Source organism: Prenolepis imparis, unplaced genomic scaffold, assembly GCF_030444845.1.
Source record: "Prenolepis imparis isolate NDT839.2.m4 unplaced genomic scaffold, iyPreImpa1.0 SCAF_4, whole genome shotgun sequence".
Lineage (NCBI taxonomy): Eukaryota > Metazoa > Arthropoda > Insecta > Hymenoptera > Formicidae > Prenolepis > Prenolepis imparis.
Window position 1 is genome coordinate 18699986 of NW_028141162.1, and position 17370 is coordinate 18717355.

General features: G+C 34.2%; 1 protein-coding gene across 3 annotated transcripts in view; it reads left to right on the top strand.

The window, feature by feature from the left end:
• The window catches only part of LOC145934802 (uncharacterized), a 29765-nt gene extending 12677 nt beyond the window's left edge, over positions 1-17088 (top strand). For 2 of the 3 annotated variants that reach the window (XM_083035560.1, XM_083035559.1), the window contains 15 exons: positions 2258-2474; positions 4313-4617; positions 5897-5968; positions 7674-7897; positions 7987-8084; positions 8176-8487; positions 9543-9929; positions 11853-12091; positions 12173-12453; positions 12538-12694; positions 12775-12977; positions 13053-13201; positions 13321-13632; positions 13742-14151; positions 14346-17088. In XM_083035560.1, coding sequence (XP_082891686.1) covers positions 2361-2474; positions 4313-4617; positions 5897-5968; positions 7674-7897; positions 7987-8084; positions 8176-8487; positions 9543-9929; positions 11853-12091; positions 12173-12453; positions 12538-12694; positions 12775-12977; positions 13053-13201; positions 13321-13632; positions 13742-14151; positions 14346-14934 — 3852 coding nt within the window. In that variant the 5' untranslated portion in view covers positions 2258-2360 and the 3' untranslated portion in view covers positions 14935-17088. The remainder of the gene's footprint in view (positions 1-2257; positions 2475-4312; positions 4618-5896; positions 5969-7673; positions 7898-7986; positions 8085-8175; positions 8488-9542; positions 9930-11852; positions 12092-12172; positions 12454-12537; positions 12695-12774; positions 12978-13052; positions 13202-13320; positions 13633-13741; positions 14152-14345) is intronic. The other variant, XM_083035561.1, reaches the window with a different exon arrangement.
• Positions 17089-17370: the final 282 nt, after the last annotated feature.

Below are 17370 nucleotides of genomic sequence, written 5' to 3' on the forward strand. Positions count from 1 at the left end.
CTGACTGAAACTTTTGTTGACTCTTACTTGCTTATTTTTATACATATATGATTTAAATATAATTTTCTAACTATTGAATTTCAATATGTTTTTTTGCACACGTATATAATATATTTCTTACGTGTTGTAAAAGATAGAAAAGAGATTACGAAATATAAAAGTGTACACGTGTAACATTATCTGGCAATACTTATCTACGATCGCGATATATGTATAATGTATAGCCATCACGCGATATATAACATACTTATAACTTTCTCCGAACTGACAACACTCTAATATACCAGATGTCTGTCTATTAAAATTTTCATCTTTATCACTTTTATGATTCTTATGAAACGAGTAACGACGGACACGATGAAACAAGTTTGGAGAGAGAGCCGGTTTTATTTCATCTCTTCGAAAACACGTCGCGCCTGCAGATACTAAATGTATAGGTACCGGGGTTAAGTGCTGTAGAAATAATTTCGATTGAAGAGCCCGTATTGCATGAAAATAAATCGCGCTCGCGATATTTCGCGATTGTGCCCTTAATTAACAGAAATAGGTGGTAGACATTTTTTATTGATCGCTTTTTTTAGCCTGCTCTTGTGTCATGAAATCAAAACGCTTTCGAAATATTTCGCAAATTTTCACGCTCGTGCTGAGTAATTTACAGTAAGTAAAAGAGTGCCGTATTATTGCACTAGTTTACAGCCAAAAATTATTTTAAACCAGATAAAGCGTTTCTTATAGATTTTTGGATGCTGAAAACAATCCTGCAAACCAAATTTCATTAGCACGTCAGATTTCCAAAATAATTATGAGCTTTAATGTGTAAAAAATGGCTCTCCTTGCAATATTTAAGATTTTTTTGTAAAAAAGGTTAACGTATCTGGAAAGTCTGATCAAATATCGTGAATGTGTTGTTCATTCGTTATAAAATGCATTGTTTTTATTTCAATATTATTTTAGCCATGTTATGACAGATTAAAGCTGGTAACTACTTCTCATATGGAGATGCTCCTAAGGAAAAAAAGTTTTTTGAAAAAAATAATTTTTTCCAAAATTGATTTTACCTTTATTTGTCCCCCTTTAAATCGTACACTTTTGTCTGGAACATTTTTTCGAAAATGCATTTGTTTCGAAAAATTCAAAGTAAACAATTAAAATGAGACACACTATATATGTATATATACATTTAATGGAATCTATCACGATAAGTTGCACTGTGTATCGATAGTCTTAAACTACAAATTATGAATATAATTATATGATATCATTATCATAGGCGGAATATTTGCTATCTCAACAAAACTCTATATTTAAATCCTTCCTAATATGACTAAAAAGTAAGATATCGAAATAAAACAAAGGATTTTATAGGTGATGAACAACATTTATGATATCTGATCAGAATTTCCAGATAACGTTAATCTTTTTCACAAAAATATCTCAAATATCGCAAAAAAGCCATTTTTTGCATATCTCAATTATTTCGGAAATCTGACGTGCTGGTGAAAATTGGCTTGCGACATCGTTTTCAGCATCCAGAAATCTATAAGAAACACCTTGTCTGCGGTTTAAAATAATAAAAAAAAATTTTTTTGTAAACTAGTGTTATAGAAGTATAAAAAGGGAGGAGAAAAAAGGCGACGCGACGCGACATAAACCATGAGAGCGGACGTTTAATTTGAAACATACGCAGTGACGTATACATACAGCGGCAAAGAAGAGCGGAATGTTCAGAATCTTAAACGTTTAATGAAACATAATCGGTTAATAAAGGTCTCGCACATTCAGCCAAAGCCGAGTATCTTACACACGCGACGTCTCTCGCGCATTCCGCCTCGCTCCTGGATATTTTTATCGTTGCTATAAAACTCTATATGTATTCTGTCTAGCCTTTTCTCGTTGCACATGGCTTTGATCGCTGCATTGAAAACGGGACTTTCTCCTCCAAGTTCCATATTGGATAAAAAAAATCTCTTATGCTAATGTATTTAAAATCTTAATTTATGTATACATTACTGTACTATAATTTTGTGTTTTTATTGGTATATGTGAATAATATATCTCATTGGTATATGAATTATATATTTTAATATTAAAGTAAAATACGAAAATAGCGAAAAGTGGATTTTTTTGAACTCCATTTTATATTTCGACTAAAACTGCACTTTTTTCGTGGACAGACTTATAAGACTATCCGAATTAGACGGCCGTTTTTTAGCTCTCGATGTGATTCAAACGATTTTCTCTCGCGTTTGATTTGCAGTATAGAATGATAAATGGTGGCCACCAGCAGCATGGTATATGAGGAGATAGTTGGTATACGGGGCAGCTGACCCCAGCCACCGCGCACGCTTTTCACGCGCGAGATGCCCCACAATCTAAACTCAGTTTCCGCCAATTCCGCCAACACAGGACCGAATCATCAAGCCTATCCTCAGCAGCTGCACCATCGAGAAAACGCAGATGGACTCCAACCCGAGGTAATGTAAAAAAAAAAGTAAGTGTGCAAATTGGAAACTTGCACATTGCTTCCTCACCATTCTATTTCGCTCATTACTTTCCGTGTATGTATATGTATGTATGTATGTACCTACTTTTGTATGTTTCTTTCGTAAAATTCGAAAATTTACATTTATTTTTAATTTAAAATTTTATAAAAAATGAACCCCTTCACTGATCCTCGCCAAATTCAATATCAACTATTTTTTAATAATACTTTATTCAAACAAAAAAATTTAACTCAATATCTCAAAATTTGCGAAAGTTAAAAAGTGTACTTAAAAATTCTTAAAAATTTAAAATTTTATAAAAAATGAATCCTTCCATTGATCCTCGCTAAATTCAATACCAACCATTTTTTAATGATACTCCATTTATGTAAAAAAATTTAATTCAATATCTCAATGGAAATTAGCATCCACAGACATTTCTCAAAAAATTCTAAAAAATGAACCCTTTCATCGATCCTTGTCCAATTCATTATCAACTATTCTTTAATGATAGTCTATTTATATACAAATCCCGATATCTTAAAATTTACGGAGGTTAGAGCAATCAAATTTTTTGAAAAATTAAAATTGCATTAAAATTTAAAACACTGATGAATTTTTATAAAAATGATAGTAAATAAAAGTGTTTTCCTACTTTACTTGTATGCCAAATTGGAGCGTTGTAACTCAAACAGTTCTTGAGACGTTTAAATGTTCAGAAAAGTGGGTGGACACATACATACACACACACATACGGACATTTAAAAAAAAATATGATTGATGTTTTGGAACATTCTAAACACATTAGCATAGAAATCTGAAAAAAATTTTTTCACGAAAAAAAAATATATATACATTTATAGCATAAAAGTATTGAAATAAAATCATCGAAAAATGAATATTTTATGAAATATTTTATAATTTATGTAAAATTGTCACATTATATATATAAAGTACAAAATATCTTGTAAACTATTCACTTTTTTGCATTCCTATTTCTTTATAATTTTTGATGACAAATATTGCGATGAATCGATTTATATAAAAAAGTTAGAGTAGTTCCATTTAAAAAAAATTATATTGATCTTTAAATGACCTTAAAAAATAACCTTAATTAAAACTCAAGATTCTCTTTTTATATTAACTTTCCCTGCTCAAAATCTTTTAACTTTTGTATAAAATACTTTCTCGTTACAGTCATAGTTTCAGCAATGTTTTATTACATTTATTAAAATGATAAAATTTCCTGTATATATGTATATGTATATAGAATTGAGAATAGAATTTGATGAATCCTCTTTTATCGAATTGAATCCGATTCTAGAAGAGAGATTTGACACGCTGCTATCAAATATTTGCTAACATTTTAATTAATAGCTCCATTTTGACCAACAAAAAGTATTTTTAATTACTTTTTAACCTATTTTTTTCTCCCAAAAATCTCAAAAGTTATTAAAAAATTGGAATATTATTTATGTACAAATTATACATATCTATCTGAGAGAGAAGAGGGATATTATGTATGCAATTAATAATGTAGGAATTCAATTTTTTGTAGTTTTATTTGTTTAGCCTATATGTATTAATTTAATATGTATTAATATTTGTTTACACGGCAATTTAGATTAGAATTAAGAAAAGGAATTTTTTCAACTTTTAAAATCGCATCTGGTACGATAAAATGACTTGTACAGATCGTAAAATGTTAGCATATGTGCACAAAATAAAAAAAATTTAAATAAAATATGAACCACAGGATATAAAATAAAAATAAATGAAAACACTACCTTGTTCCTCTCGATCAAATCCGAATAATCGTCGTTTTTCAGAAAGAACCGGTGGAATTCGACATTTCGCATTTGCGAGGGGCTCCAGCGGAGGTCGAGACATTGGTACACAACATCAAGGAGGTGGCCCAGCAATTCCTCTATCACTGGCGAACCTTCCCCATTGTTCTGCCACTGTCATTGTCCTCATGCACGGAAGGTGAGGATACGTTGGCGCGAAAGAAGTACCATCTGAGGGATCTTTTTGTGGCGCCCAGCTTTGACGAGCTGGACGCCGTAGCTGTGGACAGCAAGGGTGAACCCAGAAGACTGACCAACAAACAACTGGAAAGCATCAGGGAACGAGGGTAAGTCTTTATGGATATCTTACAATTTTCTTTTTACGCTCCTTTAACGATTGTATTAGCTAGTCGTAATTTTGTATAATTACACTAGTTTACAAAATATATATATATATTTTTTTTTTCATTATTTTAAACCAGACAAGATGTTTCTTATAGATTTTTGGATGCTGAAAGCGATTGCCGCAATTTTCATCAGCACGTCAAGTTTCCGAAATAATTGAGGTTTATTAATATGCAAAAAATGGCTTTTTTGCGATATTTGAGATTTTTTTGTAAAAAAGGTTAACGTTATCTGGAAAGTCTGATCAAATATCATAAATGTATTGTTCCTTCCCTATAAAATGTATTTTTTTTTTATTTCGATATCTTTTTAAGGTTTCTGGGTCCTCGTCGCGGCCATGTTAGATTGTAAGGCGAGAAAGCTCATGCCGAAAATTCTTAGATGCCATTTTTAAATGAAAAGATATTTCGATGAAACACTACTTCAGATGGCTTTAACACACTTTTAAAATATCTCGAAAACTATTCTTTTCCCTTAAAAGTCAATCAACAACCATAAAATAATCGTGATATTAAACTTTGTCATGCGGAATGACTGCGCATGTGCAAAGACTAGACAGACTGGGCCTCATATTACAGTCATTTTATAGTTGTTCATTGATTATAAAGGGAAAATGATAGTTTTCGAGGTATTTTAAGAGTGTGCTAAAGCCATCTGAAGTGTTATTTCACCGAAATATTTTTTTATTTCGAAATGGCATCTAAAAATTTTTAGCGTGTGTTTTCTCGCCTCTGACGTCATAATTCCAACATGATCGATGAGGAGCCAGCATCCTTAAACTTCAATTATTTTGGAAATCTGACGTGTTAGTGAAATTTGGTTTGCGGTATCGTTTTCAGCACCCAAAAATCTATAAGAAATACTTTGTCCGGTTTATAATTTTTGGCTGTAAACTAGTGTTATACATTACATCGCGTAGCTGCAGTAGATGTATAGATAGAAAAAGATATCGCATAGTAAAATGGTAAATAAATATATTTATAAAATCCGTGTCAGGACAAATCTGTTGATTTGACGATTGAATGGCGATATCCGAAAGCAATGAGCAAAAACGTGAATTATGAAACGATATATTGGTAGTACATGTCTCGCTTGCGTTTTCAATGAATGAGATACGCAGAGTTTCTCTTTCTGTGCCGGATAAATAAAGCGATCCTTGTGCTTCTTCTCTGCGTGTACGTGTATGTGTCTGATATATATGCTCTAACGATTTCTGTAAAGCTTACACAAGGATAAATATGGAAAGCCGAAGAAGCTGAATGCCACTCAATTGGAGAGCATTCGAAGATGCGGGTACGTGTGTTTACACATTAGCGACAATATTTAAAACATTTAAGAGAAAAAAAGATTGGAGCAAATAAGACCAAATAGATCGGTGATTTCGGGAATTGATTAATTTCTCATCTAATTTCTCTCGTATTTACAACATGATCCTTCATTCGCATTTCGATTAGTTTAAATGCTCACATTTACGGTACATTAGAGATAAATGAGATAAATTATTATATATTTCTTTTTTTCTTTTTTGCACAATCAAAATTGGAGATTAAAGTAAGATTTGATATGCGTGACCATCATTAATCATTATACATCACTTGTCGCACTCAGTTTATGTATTCCCAGTTGTTATTTATATTATTAGTTTACAGTTAGATTTTTTGGCTTGTGTAATACATATACAGGGTATTCCATTTTAATTAATATAGTAGAAATTACTGAAACTATGGCTGCGTAACGAGAAAATATTTCATACAAAGGTTATTAAGGAGAAAAAAATTGCTGAAATATGTATTGCAGCTTCTAGTTGCAAATTACATACTTTTTCTTAAAAAAAATTGTGTTTTCTTTATACCAATTGATTCCTCTCGGTATGTTGTGTATAAAAGTATTGAGGTAACATCATTGAAAAATGAATATTTTATACGAGATATTTTATAGTTTATGTATAAAATTATATCACATTGAAGTATAAAAAATACAAAATATCTTATAATTTATTCATTTTCTATCTTATTTTTATAACTTTATGCAGAATATTACTAGGAATTTTACTATTAATAGGAATTGATTTATAAAAAATAGTATTCTATTAAGATAGTTTTACTAAAAGATGCCCAGATAGCCAAGCGTTCCTTGGCATAAGAAAGAAAATCGTTGCTTGACACAAGTTTTCATTCAGTTGTCATTATGTTGCTATCATCGAGATAATAGAATTTCGTTTAGGTTAACATAAAGGCATTATACGAACAATAGTTGCCTACTCTAGTTGTTAAAATTTTAGGTGGAAATTGTTTTCGTCATGTTGCTCTGTGATTTCCAATAACTTTTTATTAAGAAAGCAATTGTTGCTCTCAAGTTGCTCACAATTGTCGATAGCAATAACAATCGACAATTTAATAGATAAAATCGGAAGCCGCTTTCCTCAACATTGAAAACAACTTAATCAAAGCAATTTCAAGTAAATTGATCGGCAACTTGCTATCTGGGTGGTTTTATTCTTTAAAAAAAACTAAGTTGATCTTTAAATGACCTTGAAAAATGACTAGTTAAAATTTAAAGCTTTTCAAAACTTTCAAAACTTTTTTTTCCTCCTCGAAGTCTTTTCTATGAAATATCTTTTCGTTATAGCCATAGTTTCAGCAATATTGAATATTTATTAAAATAGAACACCCTGTATAATCATTGTAAAAAAAGAACCAGCTTTAGCGCGATCGCTACAATCGAAGATAATTAATAATTCAGCATAGATGCTATCGAATAAATATCTTTGATGAAACTAGCAAAACTAGGAAATAGATATTTTATTGCTATGTAAATAGTGTTCTGTAATATAGTCATGTGAAAGTATGCTATCTTTATACTTACTGTATATTACAACATATTTGTATAACTAATAAACTACTGTTTCGTAAGATATACCAGCGCTTTGTATGATTTTTTTGATCGGAAACTTTTATCGTGAGCGACACACTGATCAGAAAAAAATTCTTTTCCGCAGAGAGTTCGAGGTGGACTCGATCAACTTTACCGGACAGACGCATCGATGGCGATTGAGCGGTCTTCTTCAGCGGGGTCGAGACAGACGGCGGGACGCGTTGCTGACGGATCTCGCCCTGGCGACTAGGTTTCTCGTCGTGACTGCGAGGGCTAGATTGATTTCCCACTGCTTTAGTGTCTCGCAGTCTCTCAAGGCCCTCATCACGGGGCTATTGCGACTTCTCGGTGAGTGGTTTACGTTCAAACGTCATACATCTGCATTAATATCGACGTCGACATATATTGTATATATAATATATATATATATCTTGCAGACATTATAATCGGTGTACCGTCGCTCCAGGCGCATAATTTAGATGCTAAGATTAGGGAAGAACGTTGTCGGTATCTGGTGGCGGAATTGGTCTGTCGGGTAAGATATTTTCATCACGTATTTTCATATTTTTGCAAAGAGATTTCATTATGTGTCTTCATATTATATGATAAATGTTAAATTTTCGCAGCCGGAATATGAGGACTCTTTGGAACTGCTTTGTGGATTCATAAGGAAGCAACTTCGTCGGGCAACTACTGAAAAGTTCGAGGTGGAAAGAGAATCGTCTCAGTTATTACCTGTTTCGATCCCCTTTGTATTCGGAACACCCGGTGGAGCCGCGGTCGATCTCAGATTATTCAACAGGGACATAATTAGGAAGGCTCTGCCTACACTTGTTGCGATTTTGGAGAGAGAAACAAGAGGCTGGTTCCTTCACTTTAGGGAAAGACTGATTTCTGAATTGAGAGCACGAAAGAAACCGGACGAGGAAATAGAACGAGTAAGAAATTTTTATGTTCAAAGATCAACGCGCGGCCCAAATTATTCACGCCTAAAAGAAAAATTACATGTATACGTTTATTATATTTTATCTATTCCCTAGAAAAATCAGGAATTATCAGGAACTTTTTTTTTACCTTGAAAAATCCGGGAATTTTATTGAGACTCAGGGAGATTTAAAAAAAAATTATGTCTGAATTTTACACTTAAGAAATATGACTAACATATCTTTGTAATATTTAAGTTTTTATTAAAATCTTGTGATTTTTTATTGACGATCACTTTTTAGTATCAAGATCTTACGTAAGTTTCATTCATAGAAAATTGTTCAATTTTTAGAAATAGTAGTAGTAATCGTTTAATTCCAGCTCTTTGCCAAGGAATGGACTTGGTTTACAATCCTTTGCCTTAATCCATACATTCATCCACACCAGATTATATCTCTTACCCTTAATATCTAAACCTATTTACATACTTAAGCCTATAAACTGTACATCAACCATCTATTCCTTATCTTATTTCTCTTTCTCTACAATTTTTCTATACCTTTTAACCACTTATACTTAATTATATCCATTTTCTCTAATATTTAATAACCTTTTATACAGAATTTTTAAAAATAATATTTAAACAAATTAGTTAAACTCCTTAAGACGTTATTTTTCTTTTAGTTTTATATTTTTATTTTATATTTTTGCACATATCTTTGGCGTTTAGCTATAATAACATATTTGCACTCTCTTTGTCATTGTCCAAATTAATTCATAAATAAATATTAAATGCTAGAAAAATTTTTGGTAATTTTGTTTGCAGTCATATGATTAGAAAACGCATACAATAAAGAAATTTATTTTATAAAAAGTTGTATCTATACAATTTTTATTTTATCTGGAATTTTAAACGACAATATCTGGAAAATCAGGGAATTTTTTTACAAGATTTGAGTAGACACTCTGTTTATATATCTTATTATATGTTTGTGTAATAAATAAAGAGCAATATTTTGTGTAATAAATAAAGTAATATTTATGAACACGTTAACATTGATATTTTTAGGAAGTTAATGAAGCGGTGATGCGCGAGTATCTGCAAAGGGTATACTCGAATATCCTATCCCATCCGGACATACTCGCATTGGGCGACGGTATCGCTCAGCTGCTGGTTCAACAGGCGCAATCGGTCGTGCTGATGCATCGGGCGGTGGAGAATATGCAACGGAAACTATCACAAACCAAAGAATCTCTGCGACGCCGCATCGAGAGCGAGCATCCGGTCTTGTCGCGAATACAGCCGTGGCTGCGCGATCGTATGCGGGAGGCCGAGGAGAACTTTATCGAGGAGTGCGAATGGAGCGCGCACGAGGAAGCGCTGGCGCTCTGCAGTCATCAGAATCTCACGCAAACGATTTACTTTCTCAATCGTGATTTAACCTTTATGAGAGAGGTATAATTAAAAAATCGCTTAATTTTAATCATTACACTAGTTTACAACCAAAAATTATTTTAAACTAGACAAAGTATTTCTTAATGATTTTTAGGAAAACGAATGCCGCAAATCAAATTTCACTAGTACATTAGATTTTCAAAATAATTGAGGTTTAAGGCTCCTGGCTCCTTGCCGACCATGTCGAAATCGCGACGTCAGAGGCGAGAAAACACACGTTAAAATTTCTTAGATGCCATTTCGAAATAAAAAAATATTATTTCGATGAAACAGCACTTCAGATAGCTTTAGCACACTCTTAAAAAACTCCGAAAACTATCCTTTTCTTTTTATAATCAATCAACCGCTGTAAAATGTAATATTATGAAGCCCAGTCCGTCTGGTTTTTGCACATGCGCAGTCATTCCACATGTCAAAGTCTGATATCTCGATGATTTTACAGCTGTTGATTGATTATAAAGGGAAAAGGATAGTTTTCGGGTTTTTTTTAAGAGTGTGCTAAAGCCATCTGAAGTGCTGTTTAATCGAAATATCTTTTCATTAAAAAATGGCATCTAAGAATTTTCAGCGTGTGCTTTCTCGCCTCTGACGTCACAATCCAATATGGCCGCGGTGAGCACCCAGGAGCCTTAATGTGTAAAAAATGGCTTTTTTGCGATATTAAAATTTTTTTGTAAAATAGGTTAAGGCTCTTGGATGCTCACCGCGGCCATATTGGAATCGTGACGTCAGAGGCAAGAAATAACACTTTGAGATTTCTTAGATGCCATTTCTAAATGAAAATATATTTGCATAAAATAACACTTATTAAGATCTCTTTAATACACTTCTAAAAAACGCCGAAAACTATTCTTTTCTCTTGACAGTCAATCAACAACCGTAAAATGACCGAGATATCAGACTTTGACATGCGGATGTGCAAAGACCAGACGGACTGGGCCTCATAATATTACATTTTACAGGTGTTGATTGATTATAAAGGGAAAAGCATAGTTTTCGGCGTTTTTTAGAAGTGTATTAAAGAGATCTTATGTGTTATTTTATGCAAATATGTTTTTATTTAGAAATGGCATCTAAAAATTTTTAGCGTGTGTTTTCTCGCCTCTCTGACGTCACGATTCCGACATGGTCGACAAGGTACCAGGAGCCTTAATGTTATCTGGAAAGTCTGATCAATTATCATGAATGTATTGTTCATCTCCTATAAAATGCATTCTTTTTTATGTGAATATCTTACTTTTTAGCCATGTTATGAAAGATTAATGCTCCTGGGGCTCCTTCTCGCCGCGGCCATATTAGATTGTAACGTCAGAGGTGAGAAAGCACACGCTCAAAATTTTTAGATGCTAAGAATTTTTAGCGTGTGTTTTCTCGCCTCTGACGTCACAATTCCAACATGATCGGTAAGGAGTCAGGAGCCTTAACTTCTTATAAACCTGGCCATAAGCGACCTTACAAACTCTAATCCCTTTTTTTCTCCTCTCTCCCATCTCCCCCCTTCTTTCTCTTTCTCTTTATCCTCCTTTCCTCTCCTTAACCACCTTCTCCTTCTTTCTCAAATCCTTTTCTAAAACCTCTTATGAAACATATGGGATGTTTAGGATCGAACCGGGTTCGAATCTAGGATCTTTCGCCTAGCAGTTCGCGATTTTCCACGCGAGGTCACATGTCACCCCTCATATTCATTCAATTAATCAATAATATTAATTCATCAATCATAATAATATTAATTATTAATAAATCATTAAATTGATGAATGAATATTATTGATAGATTAAATTCAACAAATCTTTCTGCTTCGAGCTTTCAACAATGATTAAAATTAAGCATTTATTATTATACTTCTTTCATATTATTAATTTAATAAATATTATTGATTGGTGAATGAATATTATATATTTATAAATTTAAAAAATTTCGCAGAGAGAGCCAGTTCTTCTGAAGGAACTGCGAAAGGTCAAAACCCCAACGAGGACTTTCCAATGGCCCACGCAAATCTGGCTACCGAAGAACTGGATAATAAGACGCAACTTTCAAGGTCAATCAGAGATTATTCCGACCGTACTGAGCAACACTCCGACTTCTATTACGACACCTCGCGCTGATCCCAGTCAGCCCGTCTTTTTAGTCGAAAGAGAGATTGTACATACAACTACGACAAGGTGCTTGAATCAATCTATGGCAAATAGGCTATTATCTGGATCCTCGGTTGTTCGACCTAATGATGTAATGCGATATTACAGGTGGCCGATGTGGCGCTGGATAAATTACATCGCTAGGACATGGTGTTGGACTTGGAATGCAATGTTTTTATTGGGCGTAGCCGTACCGTGGTGTAGTCCGGTGTCTTTTCGCGCTCTATTGCTGGTGCAATCGTTCACTCCTGACCTGGAATTGAGTCAATTGAACGGAACATTGTTCCCGAGAAAGTCATCGCAGATGCCTACTCTCTGTTCACGATTAATAGCGCTTTGGAGGCACATCAGTAAAAGTCGAACGCATTTTGAAACCGAACCAGACACAGGTAAGTTCAGTCTCGATCATATATCACTGGTATTATATAATAATAGTAATAGTAATAATAATAATAATGATGATATTTTCTTAGGATTTATCGGCAAAGGTATGACCCGACACCTAAACAGACTATGGAATTATGGTGCAAAGGGTCTGTTAGGCACGCTCATCATACTGTTTGTATTTCCCGTGGTATGCATTACGGTGAGTGTCGGTTCGCTGTTGATTGCTCTCATCGCAGTCTTATGGTAAGTTTTATGCACGATCATTTTCCGTTGTTGCAGTATTTTTTTCAGCATAATTAAACTCGATTCTTTCATTTTGTCAGGATGCCTCTGGTCACACTGGCGTTGCATGCGTTCATGGCGCTTATCATGGACCTGGATAGTCCGGAATCGAGCCGCAATCGATATCTCGTGGTGATGGAAGCTTTACTCTGGAACATTGGCATTCAGGGATGTCTACAACCAATAGCGGCATTATTCGTAGCCTTCGTTCTGTGCCCACTTATTTCATTCGTGATACTTACAAGTAAGCAAAGTGCTGAATTTAGTAAGGAATACAAAGAATGAGGTGCTTATGGAGAAATATAATTCTACTTCGCAGTTGCTGTGATACGTTATTGGGTCAGAGTGTTTTGGGATACAGTTATGTTCCATCTAGTGATCAAAAACAGAGGTCGGATACCAGCGAGTGATAGCTTTGTCGTGAAGAGAATAGCTGGGCCGGGATTAGCTTCGGATTATTATTATCAAGTGAGTTGTTGCTTCTTTGTAGGTGGACATTGTACAATATTTTTTAGAGTTATTGGCTTGTAACACTTTACGTGGGCCACCCTATATGAAATCTGTAAAATTGAAATAATTCTCCTCAGATAAGAGCTGAACAAGCGTTGGCCGCATTCGAAGCGAAATTAGAACTGGACGAATTGTTGGCTTTCCAGCAAGAAACCGAGAGATTAATCACCCAACCACAGAGAGATTTTACGCAGTTTATCGAAGCCTGTTTCGGCCCGTTCGCCGCTAGTCTCGCAAAGATAAAGGACCCGTACAAATCGCTCGAGAAGGAAGCCAAAGATTTGATTGCCGTGTTACACGAGAAATTGGACCGACGAAGAAAGAATTTACAGACAGGTCTCGGCGTCGCGGTGAGGAGTAAAATAAAATTAACTACTTTCGACTTGAAGGTAATTATTTTTCACAAATTATGTATGTGTGTGAGTGTGTTGTGATTCAACATACTTGATTTTCTATTTTCTACGCGCACAGTCTAGTTATAGCTGAATAAAATTGTAGGTGGTCATACAACAAGGAGCACTGATGCTGGAACGTCTATATCCCACTCACGTTTTTGCGAGATTATCCGGAAACGAGGAAGACTTTTGGGAGAACAAGGGTTTAGGGGTATGCGATTGGGCTGGTCTGGCGGGGCTTATGTACGCCGATATCTTCAGTCTTGATTTTCTACAACCGCTCGACGATTCCGACACTAAATTCAGATTAGAGCCACACCCAGGAGTCGATCTCTCCCGATATAAGGACATGGTTCACAGTACCGAGCTCGGTGGCATCAACGGGCCAGATTTGCTTGGTGCTGTCTACGCACCACGCGGGAATATCCAAGTGCACAGCCCGTATCTCGAGGTATCTGCTTTCAATCCGCGAGCCAAGCAAGCCAGCAACAGCAGAAAGGCTGACAAGCGATGGTGATTATCTTTTCTGAATTAACCACGTTAATAAAAATTTTTTAAAATTATTTTAAAAAAATTTTATTAATGTGGCAAAATGGTGGTATTTTTACCATAAAATTTTTGTACAAAAATCTTTTGATATTTTGAATGTTTTTTTAATCTTGACAACAAAAGTTTTCCGAAAATACATAAAGCGTGATTTTTCACAGCGATACGAGCGGATTGTTGACGTCAACGAAGATCCGAAGGCGCGCGATGACAAGCGATAACAATTCCGAAGGACGATGGCAACCGTGGAAACGTCAGATTCGTCCGTACAGTGCGGAGAAGCTAGTGATTCCTCTACCGATACCGCATCCAGCTCATATAGCGGTGACCATACATAATCGCGACTCGGAGGATCCGATAGCTCTCGATTCGGAATTATGTCAAAACATCTTGCGAGCTATTGAGGAATCTCCCGGCGAGATGGCAACGGAATGCGTGAATCGATACAGAGGCGGCGGCGACGGCGGTGATTCCAGCTTCGATTCCGTCGCGTCGCAATCGTCCGTCTCGATCGAGACTGGTCTAGATAAGGAGAATGAGACAACGCAGGAGACCGCCGTGGCGAACGAGAAGAAGAACAACGAGACAGCTTATCATTGGACTCTGTCGAATTGGGGTGGTGGTGGCGGCATGACACGAAAGCGGAACAACTCTGGATCCATAAAGGTTGATCTAGCGTCCCCGGAAGACGTCACCCTCGATACAGATACCACCAGAGTGATGTTCAGCACGTACGGAACAACCGTCTAAATTTAATTCGCCATTATATACGCTGAATAAATGATTCTCTCGTCGTCGTCGTCGTCGTCGTCGTCGTGGTCATCGTGTTTATAAATGATATACAGAGTGTCTTATTTTAAATAACAGCTAATTTTACTGAATTTTGAAAACCAAGATTTCCATTAAAAAATGCTTCATATAAAAATTGTAAAATTTCGAAGAGGACATCTAAGCATAATTTTATTTCAGGTAGAGGCATATTTTTAAGATTTTAAGGTCATCTTTCTTTTTTAAAAACGGATAATTTAAGTTCTTCAGATGGCTTTAGCACTTAGCACACTTTTAAAATACTTCGAAAACTATTCTTTTCCCTTGACAGTCAATCAACAACCGTAAAATGGTCGCGATATCAGACTTTGTCATACGGAATGACTGCGTATGTGCAAAGATCGGACTGGGTCTCATATTACAATTATTTTACAGCTGTTGATTAATTATAAAGGGAAAAAGGATAGTTTTCGATATTTTAAGAGTGCGCTATAGCCATCTGAAGTGCTGTTTTATCGAAATATCTTTTTATTTCGAAATGGCATCTAAGAATTTTTAGCGTGTGTTTTCTCGCCTCTGACGTCACAATTTTAACATGGCCGGCGAGGAGCCAAGAGCCTTAACTATAATTTTCTTATTTAAATCGTAATATTTGGCGTAATAAATTATTAGAGTGGAATCTAGAAAAATGGTCTAGAAAAATATATGGTTTACGAGGTATTTTATATGTTTCATTCTGACACATTTTGACAAAAATATGAAGCTTTGGTTTTCGAAAAATAGCAACTTATATAAAATGGGACTCTGTATAAAGATAAAAGAAAAAAGGAGCTGCAATTATAGATTTGAATCCAGTCTTAGAGAACAGCCTTTACGATCCAAGATGATACCTAATATTAAAATCGCACTTTCAAGTTAAAAGCAATGCAGATTCTTAATCAGTATAACTTAAGCATTTATTGAAAAATTTTAATTGAATCAAAAGTGTAAATTTGAAATGTTAAAAAAAATTATCTTCCAAGAGAGAACATAATGATGGATCAATTATCATATAAGTATGTATTGTCGAGTAATATTTAGTGAATATTACAATTATTTACATTGCGATAAAATGTAATCTTTCGCGAATTTCCGTTATCTACAAATTTTTTTTAAATCTCCATTGCATGCAAATGTGCATTATCTTTTGTTCACTCAATATAAAAGTTTATATAAGAAACTTTAATTGTTGACATTTTTCAGTTTTTTTTTAGACTAGATCCAATTAACGATAGGCAAATGTGGGTCTTTGAACACTGGTGCAAGTAAGAAAATACAGGGTACTCTCTTTTCAATTCTTCCGTTTTAATAGTAATTTTGACGTTTATTTCGTCAATGTTGGTTGCTTAGAAGTTAGGTGAGAGGAATCTAAGTATTGGAACTAATTTCACTATGAAGATGGTAAAGTATTAAAAGAAGTGTAGTACGAGTACCGTCTAGCATACATATCAGTGTCTGAAGGCTTGTATTTGCCTATTATGCTATCGTCACTTGAATTTATATGTTTTAATTATTGGAAATATCGGTTTAATGAAAAATACAAAGATGAATGCAAGGTTGAAAGATTTCTTTATTAAAAAAATTATTTTTAAGTTTGAGAAAGGATTATAAAGAGAAGAAGAGAGAGAGAAAGAGAAAAGTAAAAAAATATCCCAAATTTTAGTGCAACAGATAAGACTAGCAAAGCCTCTCTTGAATATTATATTAAATAAATACATTCGTATTGAGATATACTGTATATAGATAGCCAATTGTATAAATAAATTTGTTAATGTAATATTATTATACTCTGAATATACATTTTCCGTTATTTACGGATATATGCTGACTGGCGATTCGCCGATAAAAATATATGCTTACAATTGTATACTCTTATTTAATATTACACAATGATATATAGAATTTTATGTGCTTGTGTGATAATTATTTTACTCAAGCCGATTGTGTGAAAATCGTGAAACTTCCATTATGAAAATAGTAATGGATATATATTATCGATTATATCTTATGTTTAATTTAACAATAATGTACAAAGCATAAATTGAATCATATGTAATTGTAATTCTCGTATAATTTATTTCATTCAGAGACGCGAATGCGCTCTTTTAACATATATATCTAATATTTCGCAAAAATATTTTAATGTCGTGCGTTCAAGCCTCTCAATGTATACATTTTATTTTTAATAAAATTACAATAGATGTTATATTATCCTCCGACATTGTGAATCGAGATAAACTTTTAACGAGAGTGTGCGTCGCAAGTTAAAAAAAAACGCCGCATTAAAAAGTAAATGTATTACGATTCTGTAGATATGGGACGAAATACATAGCGAGTTCCGGCGCATTAACGGCGATACTAATTAACACCAATAGTGAA